This window comes from Branchiostoma floridae, chromosome 7 (assembly GCF_000003815.2).
Source record: "Branchiostoma floridae strain S238N-H82 chromosome 7, Bfl_VNyyK, whole genome shotgun sequence".
NCBI classification, from domain to species: Eukaryota; Metazoa; Chordata; class Leptocardii; order Amphioxiformes; family Branchiostomatidae; genus Branchiostoma; species Branchiostoma floridae.
The window spans coordinates 20380186-20395781 of record NC_049985.1 but is presented as its reverse complement, the minus strand read 5'-3'; the positions used below and the strand labels follow the sequence as shown (position 1 = coordinate 20395781).

The 15596-nt window shown below is 39.8% G+C and overlaps 2 protein-coding genes across 2 annotated transcripts in view; one reads left to right on the top strand and one right to left on the bottom strand.

Moving 5' to 3' along the window:
- The window catches only part of LOC118418998 (ubiquitin-conjugating enzyme E2 K-like), a 12789-nt gene extending 12002 nt beyond the window's left edge, over window positions 1-787 (bottom strand). Inside the window, exon 1 of the mRNA XM_035825200.1 lies at window positions 604-787. Within this exon, the coding sequence (XP_035681093.1) occupies window positions 604-666 (63 nt within the window). The 5' untranslated portion in view covers window positions 667-787. The remainder of the gene's footprint in view (window positions 1-603) is intronic.
- A 261-nt stretch (window positions 788-1048) lies between these two features.
- Window positions 1049-10450, top strand: LOC118418997 (ribose-phosphate pyrophosphokinase 2). The gene is made up of 7 exons (XM_035825199.1): window positions 1049-1266; window positions 5118-5301; window positions 5458-5556; window positions 6857-6981; window positions 8136-8309; window positions 9287-9446; window positions 9749-10450. Exons 1-7 carry the CDS (start codon window positions 1145-1147, stop codon window positions 9839-9841), a joined length of 957 nt encoding a protein of 318 aa, XP_035681092.1. The 5' UTR covers window positions 1049-1144; the 3' UTR covers window positions 9842-10450.
- The last annotated feature ends 5146 nt before the right edge of the window (window positions 10451-15596 follow it).

Sequence of the window (15596 nt, the reverse complement as noted above, 5' to 3'; positions counted from 1 at the left end):
AACATAAAAATGTGTGTGCTTACATTACAATAGAAATCAAAACATCTTAAAAAAAATAAATCAACAAATACATCTCCTGATATAATGCTTTTTTAAATTGGATTTGCAGCCATTTCATGGCTACCTTGTCCCCCCAACGACATGGAGGTCAAGGGACTAGGTAGGTAGGTAGATTTTAACATTGATTCAAATGGTAGGGTCTAATTTTGGTATGAGACCTAATGGCCGTTCCCCTTTACACTAGGTGCAAAAAGCATGCTTGGTGGGAGGGGCACTTGGTATAGAGTTAGAACTTACACACTTCAGTACCCAAGGCTTGATACCTTGAGGATTGTTTATTGAGATTTTCAGACTTTAGATCATCACTAAACCAATGAATTAGATCATAGATGTGCCATCATATGATTCTCAACAAGACACCAGGAAGGTGACATGCATGATCCAGCGCTAGATCGGTCCAGACTCCAAAGACTTTTGGACAAAAGTTACTGTACAACAACCACACATACCCCTTGACCATCATTTAGAGCAAGCTACCTACGTTTCAACATCCACCAATAACATGGAACATTGTCTCCCTTACAGCAGTAAAAATCTTCTCACCTCTTCACTTTTGACGACTTCCCTGAACTCCCTTTTTATTCTGGCAACTGCGATGTTCGCCATGCCCAGGAAATTCGTAAGAAATCCGTAAGAAACACGTAACTTCCCTCACTGACCCCAAATTAAGATGGCGACATTCATGTGAGCGCATGCGTTGAAATAGTCTACTAAATTTCTATGGGGGTTACTTTTTTATAACTCACTAAAAGACGGATATTTTCAACCTAAAGTATATAATTTGAAATGGAATTTTTCCAAACTAAGGTAAATCAGCTCATTTTAGGAAAAAACATTGATATTTAAGATGTTAGTTTATGGCCTTAAATAAAACTAAACCCCTGTGTTCTGAATGGACTTTAGTAGTTTACGTTTTGTCAAATCTTATGTGATTGGTTTAACCAAACCTTTCCCCAAATATCAACCAATCACTGTTGCTGTCTGAGGACAGACCTGCGCATGCGTGTTGAAACCGAGTTTTTGCGCCAAACTGCAGGGTGTGAGCTATTTTTTTCTCGTAAGTTTAGCCCAATTTTACGAAATTATGCCAAATATCAAGCTATTCACAGGAAGTTCTCATCCTGACCTGGCTCAGAAGGTCGCCGACAGGCTTGGCATTGAGATGGGCAAGTGTACGACCAAGAAATTCAGCAACCAGGAGACTTGGTGAGTGTATGACATGGTGCGCAGTTTTGGCGCCACCACATGGCATGACCTAATCTCACATGTTAACGTTACTGAAGAAGGCTTGGTGAGTTCCCTAGGAATCTCAGTCCTACAACTGCTACTGAGAAATGACTAATATCCTAGTTGATCAGAAATCTAACACACAAGTATAGTTTTTTCGTTATGACAACGTATTATCTTAGTCTAGAAAGTTGGATTTTTTCATCACAAATATGATTTATGCTGGTTAATGTTTTTTTACATCGTAATCTTTACCTTGAATCTTTACCTTGAACCACAGCCAGTCGATACCCTTGCGGGTAATAAGGCTGTCCTAATAATTCTATAACAAATATACATTGTGTGTGTGTGTGTGTTCAGCAGAACAAACAACCAAAAAAAGGCCTGTTCACACGCACAATTATGAATAACAATACCTCTTAGGCCTTGTGAGAAGTTGGTGGGTCTTTTAGTTATGTGTGCAACGCATGGCGAGTGCATGCCATCAGTCGGTGTTTGTCGCAAAATCGCACCTCGGGTGTCATCCGTCGGAACTCGTCGAAACATTCTACACACACTCGGGTAATCCCGAGTACAATGTACTCGAATTTCGGAACACCAGGCAGCCCAGGCGATCCGACAACAATACCTTGGCCTACCACCTATAGTATGGACTGACCTCACTCTTGGACCGCTCTCATTTTCTCAAAGTGGTACGAACTTGCGGTTTTTGGCATCATATTCGTAACAAATCTACCTACCTGTGATATTAATCTGATTTTCTTACCACATCAGGAAATTTTTCTAAATCATGTCAAAGTTATGACATACAAAAATAGCGAACGTACCCTGAAAGTGACTCTGTTTGAGCCAATTTTCGACAAGTCTTTGCCAGAGAAAGAGATGGCACTCTCCTTTTATGCCCCTCTAAGGTTTCCGCATGGAAAACAATTCACGGGTTGGGGTTTTGTGCGTTAAAACTTGCGCGTTAAAACCTGCACGTTAAAATATGTAAATTAGCTGATTCCCTTGGAATTTGAAAACTTTTTTGCCGTTTTTAACTTAAAAGCTTGAATATAATGACACAAAATAAAATTAAATATCATATTGTTGCATTCTAGAGTACAATATCCCTTTCTGTAAATATTCCAGGAGTTTTAAAGTGATTTTTAAATGTTCAGTTTTAACGCGCAACAAAGGTTGACATTTGCATGTCATCATCATCATGGGTTACCCCCATATAATCCCGCAAGGGGCAAAGTAGGGGGGGAGCTGAGGTCCCGGGTGCGGCGCGGAAGCTCTCAACTGTGGGAGCACTTATGTAAAACAATCTGCTCGAGAAAAGATGAAATGAAGCTTGTAGCATGGAGAAAAGCCTCAAGCAGTTGTATTTTACAATACAAAGCCTCACATTAGTAATGTTTCCATGTATTTTTGTCAAATTCAAGTGATTTTGAAATCATCTGGATATGCAAATTAACCTATTCCAAAGGGACCCCAAAATTAGGAGCTTTACAATCCAAAAATTCAGGTAACAGATGCAAAATCATATAATGGGGTCACATTTTTCTGACTAAGAATTTATCAATGCACAACTTAATTTTTTAACGCGCAGAAAACCCGTTCCCCAATTCACGGTTCTAAAAAAATTATGAAAGGAAAAGGTCAGGATTTTTCCCACCAACCTCTGCTTGGAGAGTACGCACAAAGACAAATATTGTCATATGAAATTATCGGTGCGTGCATAAATAACGCTTAATTGTCTAGTTGTTTTTTCAATATGCATTTCACAATAAAGACTGTTTTACCTTAACACAACTTGTGTTTTTTTCTTGTCTGTATCTTGGAATCTTTACTGATTGTGTACACAACACTTGCGGCTGACTTGTGACAGGATCCCTGGTACTGCACGCCCGGGATAATTCGCACCTTCTTCCTAACGCAGTTTCATTGCTTGATAAGGCCACACCAATTTAATTTCTTGGTTCACGGATTCGCTCGCTCCTATTTTTTGGGAAAAAAAAATAAAAATGAAAATTACCACTCAGCAAATTTTCCAACTTTCTAGTGTAGCAAATTGGCCTTTATATCATAAGCTCCTTAAATTGTGGGTACAGGTGCTGTTACTGTACAATGATAGTGTTTTTGTACTTTTTTCAAGCTGAAAACTTTTTTTCTTTATGTTTTGGATTAGCCGTTACCTTTACCCCAACCATTTTACAATTTTTATTTTTATTTCGCCCTCTCGCTCCATATTTTTTATGAAAAAATCCTTGAACCAAGAAAGTAAATTGGTGTGGCCTAATATTCTTTGACGTGCGTTCAGTGCATTTTGCTGCATCTTCGCTGTGGCCAATAAAATTCTGCTGGCTAAACTCTTTCCCCAGCTTATGATACTATATTGTGCCACAGCAAGATCTTCTTGGAGATTATCTAAATTCTACGTAAAACATTAGTTACGCTACTCAGAAAAAAGGAAACATGGTGTCCTAGCATGGTGACTAGTGGTGCATACCAGTACGTCAAACCGGAATTGGACCTTCTGTAAGTTTCAGTTAAAGTCCAGTTAAAACCGGAACGTTGAAAACCCTTTCTTGTTGTATACTAGTATTATCTAAAGCAGCGCTAGATGCCTATGTAACTTAATTAACTGCAGCCAACAGGCCAGAAAGTAACTTAATGTTTGCGAAAGAAGATTGTCCTACCACCATAAGTGGGCACATGGTTGCGTCACAGGAACCTTTCAAAATCCATGAATATAACGCCAGTGGTTTTGTGGTATGGGTTTTAAAGTCCCATATAGCTTCTGAAAGTGGAGAAATTTCCAGAGAAAAACAAGTCACCCATGCTTGTTGACATTTGCCGCTTGTCGGGCTACTTCACTAAAAGCATGGGCAAGCAGTTTGTTAAAAAGAAACACAGACATCTTTTATTTAAAAAAATGTTATTAAGTCATAAATTTATTTTATACTTGTTTCCTTAACATCTGTAACAACTAAACTTATAATTACTTTGTAAGGTTGAATGTAGAGTATAATAACACCGCACGCATCATTTCTACCCGCATTACAGTAGGATATCCCGATGACCCGTATTGACCTCGCAAGCGCCATTTTGAAATGTCCAGGCCGTCAAAACACAAGCCGAAAAGGCCGAATTTTACCGTGATTTCCTGACAGTTATCTTTAAAATAGATGTTGCTACACCTTTGAAAATGACAGTCGTCTTCTGAAACTTTTTTATCGTTTGGTGGAGGGGTGGTTGCCGTCGCCGGATACACTAGGGGACCTCGCATGCATGGGGCAAGTCGCTTGAAATTATGCTTGTGTTGATGTGGAAAAATTTAGCGACTGTCAAACTCAAAGACCTGAACCTGAATCTCTAAAGTCCAGACCTGAACCGGAATGTGAGCTTCGGTACGCACCATTAACGATGATACTACCCGTCATGCATTGCTGCAGAAGTTTTGGGCAGCACATTCAAATGAAAAATGAATTAAGATATAAGTCTATAGCGTAACATAGCATAAAAGTCTTGGTTTTTAACGGCATGTTCAAATGTGAAAAATAGATTACGATGCAAGACTATAGCATAACATAGCATAGCATTCTCTTACTTATTTGAGGGCTGGAAGAAATTGGTGATGGTGGACTGCCCCGAGCTTCTCTTACCTCCTGGCACAGTTCTTTGTCCGTGAGCTCACTGGTGCACAGCGCGCCCTCCAGCAACACTCCCCTCAAAATTTCTGGGGAGAGCCCTGCTGTGAAGTCCAAACAAAATAACCTCTATAATATTCCATGGCTAACCTCAAGAAGGAGAAGGCATAACCATGTACCTCTTTCTCATTTCAGTGTGGAAATAGGCGAGAGTGTGCGTGGCGAGGATGTGTACATTGTGCAAAGCGGCTGTGGTGAAATCAACGACAACCTGATGGAACTCCTCATCATGATCAACGCCTGCAAAATTGCGTCTGCCCAACGTGTGACGGCTGTTATTCCGTGTTTCCCGTACGCAAGACAGGACAAGAAGGACAAGGCACCAGCAGTTTAATTTCTTCGTCAGATTTTCCTGTGTTGCATTTTTTAAAATTTTAAATCAAATGCATCTTTAAGTAAATGAATCAATGCCCGGGACAACTTTTAAAAAAATTTCCCTCAAAACTGGGGATTTACTGTTCCCTTCTGTCCTCAGAGCCGAGCTCCCATCTCAGCTAAGCTGGTGGCTAACATGTTGTCTGTGGCAGGAGCAGACCACATCATCACGATGGACCTCCATGCCTCACAGATCCAGGTAATGTTCTCTACTGGCTACTCAGAGATGGCAGACTTCGCCCTTCACACCAATCAGAAACGCGGACAATAGATATGCGCCGCTTTTGTGTTCATGATGACAATTCGCAATTCCAGATAACTAGAAACCATTTCAGATCCACCTCATGAGGAGGTTCAAAAAAATCCGTTTCGTGCGTTATGATGACAAATTAATCCATTTCAGCTTGCCATAGGAACAGAACCGTTCCATTTTTTAAATCATAAACGGGGCGGGGCCTCTGTCACTATCTTATGTCATGGGTAAATCTGCCAGGAAACGAAGTAAACATGATACATCTCAGAGCAGTGCCATGTGGACACAGTTCATCTCTCTCTCTCTCTCTCTCTCTGGCCAGTTTAGCGTCCGTCCTTCCCTGTAGCAGGGGTTGGACGTGTCGCCAAGACGTTTTGGTTGAACTGCTGCCCTCCATCTATCATCTTGGCCTCCGGCAGCAAATCAAACACAGAACACGACTTGGCACGGTTTTGAAGCGGGGGTTTTTACGGTTGAATGCCCTTTCTAACACCAACTCTGCTCACAGCCACCAGAGTCCGGCTGGGTTTCTTTGAGTTTTCCTTCTCTTGGGTCGGTCGGTGTTTCAGGTCACTTGGATAAGTAAATCCTCCTCGGAAAACCGCCTGGTGAAGAGTCTGTTGGGTTGTTTATCCTTTGTGGCACGTTTCCAGCGCAGAAAATAAGGTAAAACGGTTAGCAACTAATAACAAAATGACTGAGGTAGGCCAGAACCTTCCGCTAGGGTGGGAGGGGGGCAACATGTGCTGGTTGAGATTTTGAACTGTGGAAATTTCATCTAAACTTCCGAAATAACACAATGGTAACACAAAAGTACTCTTAAGTCTTCCTACAGTATGGATGTTACATGAGAGGGCCAATTTGAGCCTTTATCACCAAGGATCACAGTAGATTGGAATCCCTCTGTGAGGAAACGAAGTAAACATGATACATCTCAGAGCAGTGCCATGTGGACACAGTTCATGATTCTTGCATTATCATTAAGCATGTTAAGAAAGCCAATAACAGAAAGCTAAAATGCCAGTTTCTGGAAAGCTAGGGCTGGTCAGTCAGGCAGGCAAGCCATGGGGAGTGTGATTTATGCTTGTGAACCAGTATCCACCCACATCTACCCATGGAAACCAGTGAAGATCCCGTGGTTACCTGATAACAATTTTGGTCGCCTGTGACAATTGTGCTTATGGACTTGTCCAACCCAGGTACACACACACATATGAAAACTGAAAGTGTGTTTTTTCTGTGACAGGGCTTCTTTGACATCCCTGTTGATAACCTGTATGCTGAGCCTGCAGTGCTGAAGTGGATCCAGGAACACATTCCTGAGTGGAGGAACAGTATCATTGTCTCACCTGATGCAGGGGGAGCAAAACGGTAAAGCACAAACTTCTTTTTTTAATCTGTAGTTAACATTTTGTATTGAGTTTTTACTCATGACATAAGAGGCGGCATGCTTGTTGGTTAAACTGGAAGTTGCCGTGTAATCTTGGATTACAATATGTACTTAAAATGACATGACTGACACAGGCAAATGTAAAGGTCTTGTTATTCCAGGTCAGTGCTATCTCCAGGACCCGTCCTTCTGTCCTGGGACAGATTGCTTGTTGGGACGAAAAATGATTTTATCTAGAGCTGTGTGTACCAGTGTACCTATACAGTACCGGTACAATCAATTAGGTACAGGACATGTATCTCATTGGTGCAAGGCAGGCACGACAACAGGTCAGAGGATGGCCACTTCCAGTCCACAGATAATAAAATTACTGTGAGATAACCATAGCAGTCTCTGAGCCCCAGTGAGGGAAAAACAACAATTTTGCAAATTTTTCTTGCATCATGTGTCTATTAGTAATTAAACACGTTTTTATTGGTTCAAGCATGCTTCTGTCCTTATTGAAGATCGACTAAACTTGAATAAGTCGTTCAGGTCCGGACCTGTATCTAAACCTGTGTACCTCTACCTGTACCTAAAATTTGTTTAGGTACACAGCTCTAATATTACCCTTCTGTCCCAAAAATGATTATTGAAAATGTAAGCTTAAAAGGACATATTTCTCCAGGAAAATGAACAACATGGGCCCCAAAACAATGAGTGGGGAGGAAAAAAGATTTAAAGCAGTTGACAGCCCTGTTGTAGGTTAAACCAAAAGTTGCTTATTCTGTTATGGTAAAATTGGTATACTAATGTTATTTTTGCCCATGTTGGTGAGTCAAAAAGTTTGACATTTGGCACAAAGATACAGACATGTCATCCACTCTCATAATTCCACCGGGTGCCAAATACCGCCATCAAAAAACATTGTTCTTGTCAAGATTGTCTTGACTACCTAAATATCTGAAGTGTATATACCTCAGGGTTACTGGTGTTACATTGGTATATCTCTGTAAACCACTTAGGATTCATGTATTCTTCAAGTTCCATGCAATGTTCATTACCTCCATGAAAAATGTGTGCGTGTCTTTTTTTTGTTTCCGGACGTTTGTGGTCAGCATAACTTGAACTCTTGTTCTGTGTGCCTTGCTTGCAGTGTAACTTCCATTGCCGACCGTCTGAATGTGGAATTCGCCCTGATTCACAAGGAACGGAAAAAGGCCAATGAGGTGGCGTCCATGGTACTTGTTGGGGATGTGAAGGATCGCGTAGCTATTCTGGTGGACGACATGGCGGACACGTGCGGAACTGTTTGTCACGCTGCTGAGAAGTATGTACTTTGTAGAACAGCAACATGTACAAATTAGTTGTGTCAAGTACAGTCAAACTTGTACAATAGAAACCATTTAGCTTTTTGCTTTTTTTGCCTCTAGCATTACGTGTCAAGTTCAACCTGCTTTACCAAATATCAAGACAGTCCACCCAGGTGTTTTTGACTCCTTAAGTTAGGCCACAGCAAGTAAATTTTATGGATGACATCCTCCACAGACTGAAAATATAGTGAAATAAGGCGGGGAAAAACAAGATGGGTTAAAAAAACAAGATTGCTAAATTTTCCAAAAATATGCAATAAACAATACAAAAGAAGAATTGAAGCGAAGAAACACAGTATCGCAGCCCGCAAGGCATTCATTCCTGTGTTCAAGACCTGAACTAGTGTAGTAAAGGTGACACTAGTATTGGTAGACTGGTGTCACTTATACCCCCCTCACATTAGGCGCGATTCGATCGGACGACGAGTCTGCGAGCTCTAAATTACGAGGAGGCATGACCCTGACGGGAAGGGTGGACCTCTGCCATTTCTTCGTCGGCAGCAGGGTCATGCCTCCTCGTAAATAAGAGCTCGCAGACTCGTCGTCCGATCGAATCGCGCCTAATGTGAGGGGGGTATTACCAACATGGCAACTACACTCTTGGTTTCCATATTGGTGCCACTTATACAACTATCCAACTAGCTTGACTTCTATAACCTCAGTCATGTCTACCTCGCTTGTGTGACTTCTACAATTACATTAGCCTACAACACAATATATTTGCCCATTGTGGTACTGTCATGTTGACCATCTGCAAAGAAAAACTTTTTTTTTCTGAAATCAGTCAAAAATTAATGCGCGCCCTGATGTCATCCATAAAATTTACTTGCCGTGTCCTTATCACAATCACACGAAGATAAACACATGCAAAAATACTCCCCAAAACGTAACCATCATGTTGAAGGTATTATGATTTCAACCTGTACATTTCCAGACTGCTGTCTGCAGGTGCCCTGAAGGTGTACTCCATCCTGACTCATGGGATCTTCTCTGGCCCGGCCATCTCACGGATAAACAATGCTGCATTTGAGGCCGTAGTGGTCACCAACACCATCCCACAGGAGGAGAAGATGAAGGCTTGTTCCAAGATTGCGGTAAGTACAAGGCCTTGAAATTGATTTTTATATTTCTGGGTGAAACGTACTTTCTTGACTCTTGTGGCCATTAATAATTTATAGCACCATGTTTCAGCCCGTGTTATTTCTGGGATTCACTGCAGTGTCTCAGTCTTTATTTTTAAGTTGTATATGATGTAATATGGTTTAGGTGATAACCATATTTTCAGCTTGTACTGTACCAAACCTTCTGTGTTCAGTTCCAGGTCTGGACAACTACTTGTACCTAAAAATATTGTCAATCCACAGCCCTAACTATGTTACGTATGATTGATTGACAGGTGATTGACATCTCTATGATCCTGGCAGAGGCTATCCGTCGCACGCACAATGGAGAGTCAGTGTCATACCTCTTCAGCCATGTCCCACTATAACAGCAGACATGGCTTCTCCTTGATAGAGGCACCGACAGCAGAAGACTTTCTGTTTTCTATACCTGTACATTAAATGCTTAGCACCGGGGGTTGAACTTTTTAGTCTCTTCAGCCAGTTGTGATCCAATGATGTGTACTAAAAAATAATGTTTAGTTTGATTGTGTGGTGATTTTTTTTTGGGGGGGAGGTGTATCTAGCATTAACGTATTATGTTACACAGTAATCTTACAATTTGTAGAATTAGGAATCTAAATAGGGATATGTTTTGCAAGCTGAAAAAAATGTACAAATGTGTTGTATTATTGTAGAAGGGTTTAGAAAGGAAAGAATAAACAGGCTTCAAAAAAAAGTAATCAGTTTGTGTATAGTTTCTTTCCATATTTATATAAGTTTTGTATACATGTCATACTTTGTTTGAGGTTGTTATAAGAAAATCATCTTGAAACCAATGTATATCCAAACTGGTCAGCCGTAGGGAGAAATGGGAGTTCTATTTGACAGTTGTACTGCAGATCAATGGGTGTGCACTCATTGGAGCTAGCCACCTTAGCTCGGAATATGCTTGTTACCCTTGGGAAATAATAAAGGTTGGATTTTAACAAACTTAAGCTGTTATATCTGTTGTGGTTGTATACCATTTACATGTAATAGTCATGACCTTGCACAATGTAACCTTCACCCTGTAGGATCATTGGAAAAAAGCTACTTAAAGCACAAGGTCATACCCAGCTAACATGTCAGTAATTCGTACACTGCAAAAGTCTCAATTCCAGTCCAGCCACAAAATCTCTGAAAATATATAAGGTCCGGTTCACACAAGGAAAATTTCTGGACATGCCAAAGTTGTCCATCAGCTTTTTCATAACACTTAGAAACCCTGATTTGTAAAAAAAAAAAAAAAGATAGCACCTTTTGACAAGTATCTGCATTTTCAACAAACTCAGTTTTGTAATGAAAAATGTTCTATCACCAGTACTCGCACCAGTACTGTTAGAGTTGACTGCCTTCACTGGTATGTTAGTTCTACATATGCCTCCTTCTTTCCCATTGTGGCCATTTTGCTCCTTATCATGTCCACTGAAGCAATAGTATCAAACAGAGCTGTTGCCCTCATGAAGCAGCCATACGTAGTAAACAAGCTCAGTAGATAAAACAGCAAACAAAGATGCAGAAATACAACAGAAGGTGAACAAGACAGCAATTTGCATCTGAGCCATGACCTCTGGCAGGCCTGCTCCGATAAGGCAATGGACGATGCATTTGTGTGTACATGAGGAGAAGAGTGTACAACCGCCCTAAACCTCACCTATGGCCAGGTCATAAAATAACTGTCGGCCGATGCCACAGTTGTCATCACACGAAGCAAAAAACATGTATGCCATAGACAGAAGACTTTGCATACGTTATTGTCAATGATGTCAACTGAGTATTTTTATTAGTCCACACTGACTTAAGTTTGTGGATGACATCCCCTGGAGACACCAGAACTAATGTGCAAGGGTGGAAAAAGATTTATGCTGTATCGCAGGACTGAAAATCCAGTACATTCATTCCCAGGCTTGATTTGTCCTTGTTCACCCAGCTAATATGACTGAAAGAGACATTCTTTGGCTTTTTTTTCACATTACTGCCATTCTTGTTTTAAAAGGGCCCCCACGCTTTACTCTAGAGACGAGATCTTTCTGGCAAACATAGAATTATGATTGACCATGATTGACCAGGGATGCTATTGGGTCACATTGTTTTCAGGACAGCCAAAAATCAATGTGCGCTCAGATGTCATCAATAAGATTAAGTCAGTGTGGCCTTAGGAGCACATCTTAAACCCATTCAAGACTTACTAGTGTCTGTGGTGTGCGTGTGAGCAGAATGCGTGCACATGTGTAGGATGATCAGCCTGGCAGGTGAATATGTATTTTTAACATTTGTGAAGTGCTACACCTTTTTCCTCCTACCATGAAATGTAACCACCACAAAGGTACTGAATATACAGTGATCAGGGACAAAGTTGTCAACAACATACTTAATCAAGTTAATGCTATAAATCCTATAAGTGAAAACTAAACTTTATCTAACCCACATTTCCAATGAATCGGGAATAAATTTGCTGCTGACCACAGCATGGACCCGTCTACCTGTCAGCTTCTGGGACGTGGCGTTAGAACGACATGAGTGCCAGATAACCCTTGTCTTCTCACCTCTGTTTAAGGTCGACACTGATCTCAATTGTACACTGTCTCCTTCACTCCTCTTGCAAAGGAATCTAGTTCCGAATCCAGAATTTTGACTGTCCATTGAAACAGTATCCTGGAGATTCTAAGACATGAGTTCAGACTGATATTCCAGAAAGCCTGTTTCAAGTGCTCACCAATGTATCTACGCGGTCCTCTATCTGACTTTGGCAGGTGATTCCTTAGTTTAATACTTGAAGGAATGGATGAAGGAAGGAAGGTAATGAATAAGTAAGTGTGCAGGTTGTGATGTCACTGAATAAGTAAGTGTGCAGGTTGTGATGTCACTGGAAACATGGCAGGTCATTGGCCACCGATGACCACGGGGTCAAAATTCAACGTAGACGACAGACGACAGCAAAAACAGAACAGGTTTCGCTCATTGCGAACCTGTAATGACCTGTAGCTTTATACCAGTCCATCTGGCCAGCATTTGGCCTTGAAACTTCAAGCAGATGTAGAGCGTGTTTTATTCCTCAATGGTAAAGGGTTGGATTTTCATGGGTTGGGGTTTTGTGCGCCTGAAGAATTTGCACGTGAAAACTTGCGCGTGAAAAATCTGCGCGTGACAATATGCAAATTAGCTGATTCCCAAGGGATTCAAAAAGTTTTTGCAGTTTTAAACTTAAAAGCTCAAACAAGATGGCACAAAATGGAATTAATCATCATATTGTTGCATTCTAGAGTACAAAATCTCGATCTGAGTGATTTTCAAGTGATCTTTAAATGTTAACTTTTCACGCGCAAAAAAAGTTTGAAATTTGCGCGTGAAACAATCTGCTTCAAAAAAGATGAAATGAAGCTTCTAGAATGGAGAAAAGCCTCAAATTGTTATATTTACCTCCATGAAATGTCATTACCTCCATGAAATGTCATGGAGGTTATATTTTACCCTGCGTTTGTGTGTCTGTCTGTCTGTCTGTGTGTTTGTGTGTGTGTGTGTAAACAAGATAACTCAAGAATGGCTGGGTGGATTGGTTTCATACTTGGTGTGTTGGTAGTGTGTAATGAAAGCTGGAAATGATTAGATTTTGGGCCCCCTAGCGGCTCCCCTTGGTACTGCAGCGCAACTTCCGGTTTTGCTATCTTGGTGTTCTGAACAAGCTATGGTCACGATTTTTGAGTGTTAGATAGCTCGTGTGCTCAGGAAGAAATGACATAAGTTTGGGCCCCCTAGCGTCTAGTTTTGGGATAGCAGGGGCATTTTTGTCAAAAACTTCTGAAGAGGATAACTCAAGAAGGGAACAACGGATTTTCATGATTTTTGGTATGTAGGTACTTTAGACAATGTTGTACATAATAAGATACTAATTATACAAAATAGGAGTACATTTGCATAATTAATGAGAATATTCTAACATAGCAGTTTTTTCAATTTATCTCTTGTTCCGGACATGCTATGGTCTTGACATTTAGATGGTAGATAGCTTTTAGTGCCATACAAAAGTGGGACAAGTTTCAGCCCCCTAACATTTAATTGTGGAACTGCAGGGGAGTTTTTGTCAAGACACTCCAAAGAGGATAACTGCAGAAGGGAACGACAGATTGCCTGCATTTTAGGCATGCAGGTAGCTTGGGCAAAGATGTTCATAATAATATGCATGTTATGCAAATGAGAACTTAATTTGCATAATTAACGAGGAAATTGTATAGTTCCATTGTTTTCAATAACTGGACCTCAATACATGTAACACATGTTAGTTAAGATAGGTGAAATATAAGCAGATACCAAATATGGTAATGAGGAACTTATTTGCATAATTTATGTAAAAATTGCAAAACCACTTTATGATTAATGATGGGAATTTTATAATTGTGACACGTGTACGTTAGTCAATGATGAACAACACCATGCATAAATTATGTTAATGTGTTAGTCAATTGCATGAAATTTTCGAAAGCTCTAAATTTTCATGGAGGTATGAGGTCGCCGAACTCTAGTTTACAATATAAAACCTCATAGAGTCCATTCCAAGACACCATGAGGGTTTTTAGGCGATATTTATAATTAGTCTGAATTATTTTGAATAAAAGAATATCTGAGCCACAATAATTAAATTATTTGACTAAGAAAATACTCATTTATTTGAATTTCTTTGAATATTTTAGAAACATTTTGAAAGTAACTGTACAAAAATATCTTTATTTAGAATAATTGTGAAACCTCTCTGTGATTATTTCACATTTACAAATATTTGCAAAAAATGGTAAACCTGGCCAAATGGTAAAATTAGTTTATTGCCCCCATAAAGGTAAGCCCTATTGTTGCATCTGTGTATTTTTAGATTTCACTGCTGGGCACTGGTGGATCCTTTGTGGTGGGCCATTGTTGCATGGCACCCAACCATACTTTGCAAGGATGTGTGAATTGCTATCTTCCCAGCCCACCGAACCATTTACAAAAAATGGTAGAAAATGGTAAATAATGGTAGAATGCTGTTATCATTATTTAGAAAACATTAGAAGTATCCAATTCCACACCATGAATATTTCCAAAGTTTTACAGGACCAGGGAAATATTTATAAAGTTGAAACAGTGTTATAAATATTTCTGAAGTATCAAATGTCCTAGACATATAATTACAAAACTTTAAAATCAATTCTAAACAATGGCAACAAACATCCGCATAGTGTCTATGAGTAATTTTTCCATTTATTTCTGTCAAATTTACGTGATTTTGAAATGTTCAAAATATGCAAATTAACCTATTCCCAAGGGATCTAAAAATCAAGGTTTTTTCCAAACAAAAATTCAGGTAACAGATGGGAAATTATATCATAGGTTCAAATTTTTCTGCCATAAGATTCCTTGCGGCAAAGTTTTCAGGAACTTTCTTTTTAACGCGCACATTTTTCACTCGCACGCGCAGAAAACCCGTTCCCGATTTTCATTCACATGTTTAAGTTAAGTAAAGTTGAACATCATTACTGCGGGCCTTTCTAAAACAGTTCCCTGTCTTCAGTTGTGAAGATGATTTACTGGTAATCGATGTATTAATGTTTAATTCATCAACATTAGTTGCATTTAATTAGTTGTATAAATTGTGATTAAGAGAGAAAGGAAGATTGAGAGAATCAAAGATAGATTTGCATAATTAATGAAGAATCCCCATAATTCCAGAGATTTTCATAACAAGACTTCAATACGTGTTATATATGTGATCAAGGGCAGGATAACATTAGGCCACAGCAAGTAAATTTGATGGATGAAATCTGCGCGCTCACTAATTTTTGCCTAATGTTTTTTCTTGTTTAGGGATATTCAACATGACGAGGAAGTACCAAAATGTGCAAATACGTTGTGTTGTAGCCTATTGATTGTCCTTAAAAGCTTGTAGAAGTCACACTCAGAAGGTAGCCACGAGTGTAGTTGTATAGCTGTAAAAGTGGCCATGAGTGAAGTTGCCAACTTGATAATATTAAGTAGTACCACACTAGTGTCACTTTTACTACAAAAGTGCACTTCTTGAATACAGAAACGAATGCTTTGTTGGCTATGATACCATGTTTTGTCCCTTCATTT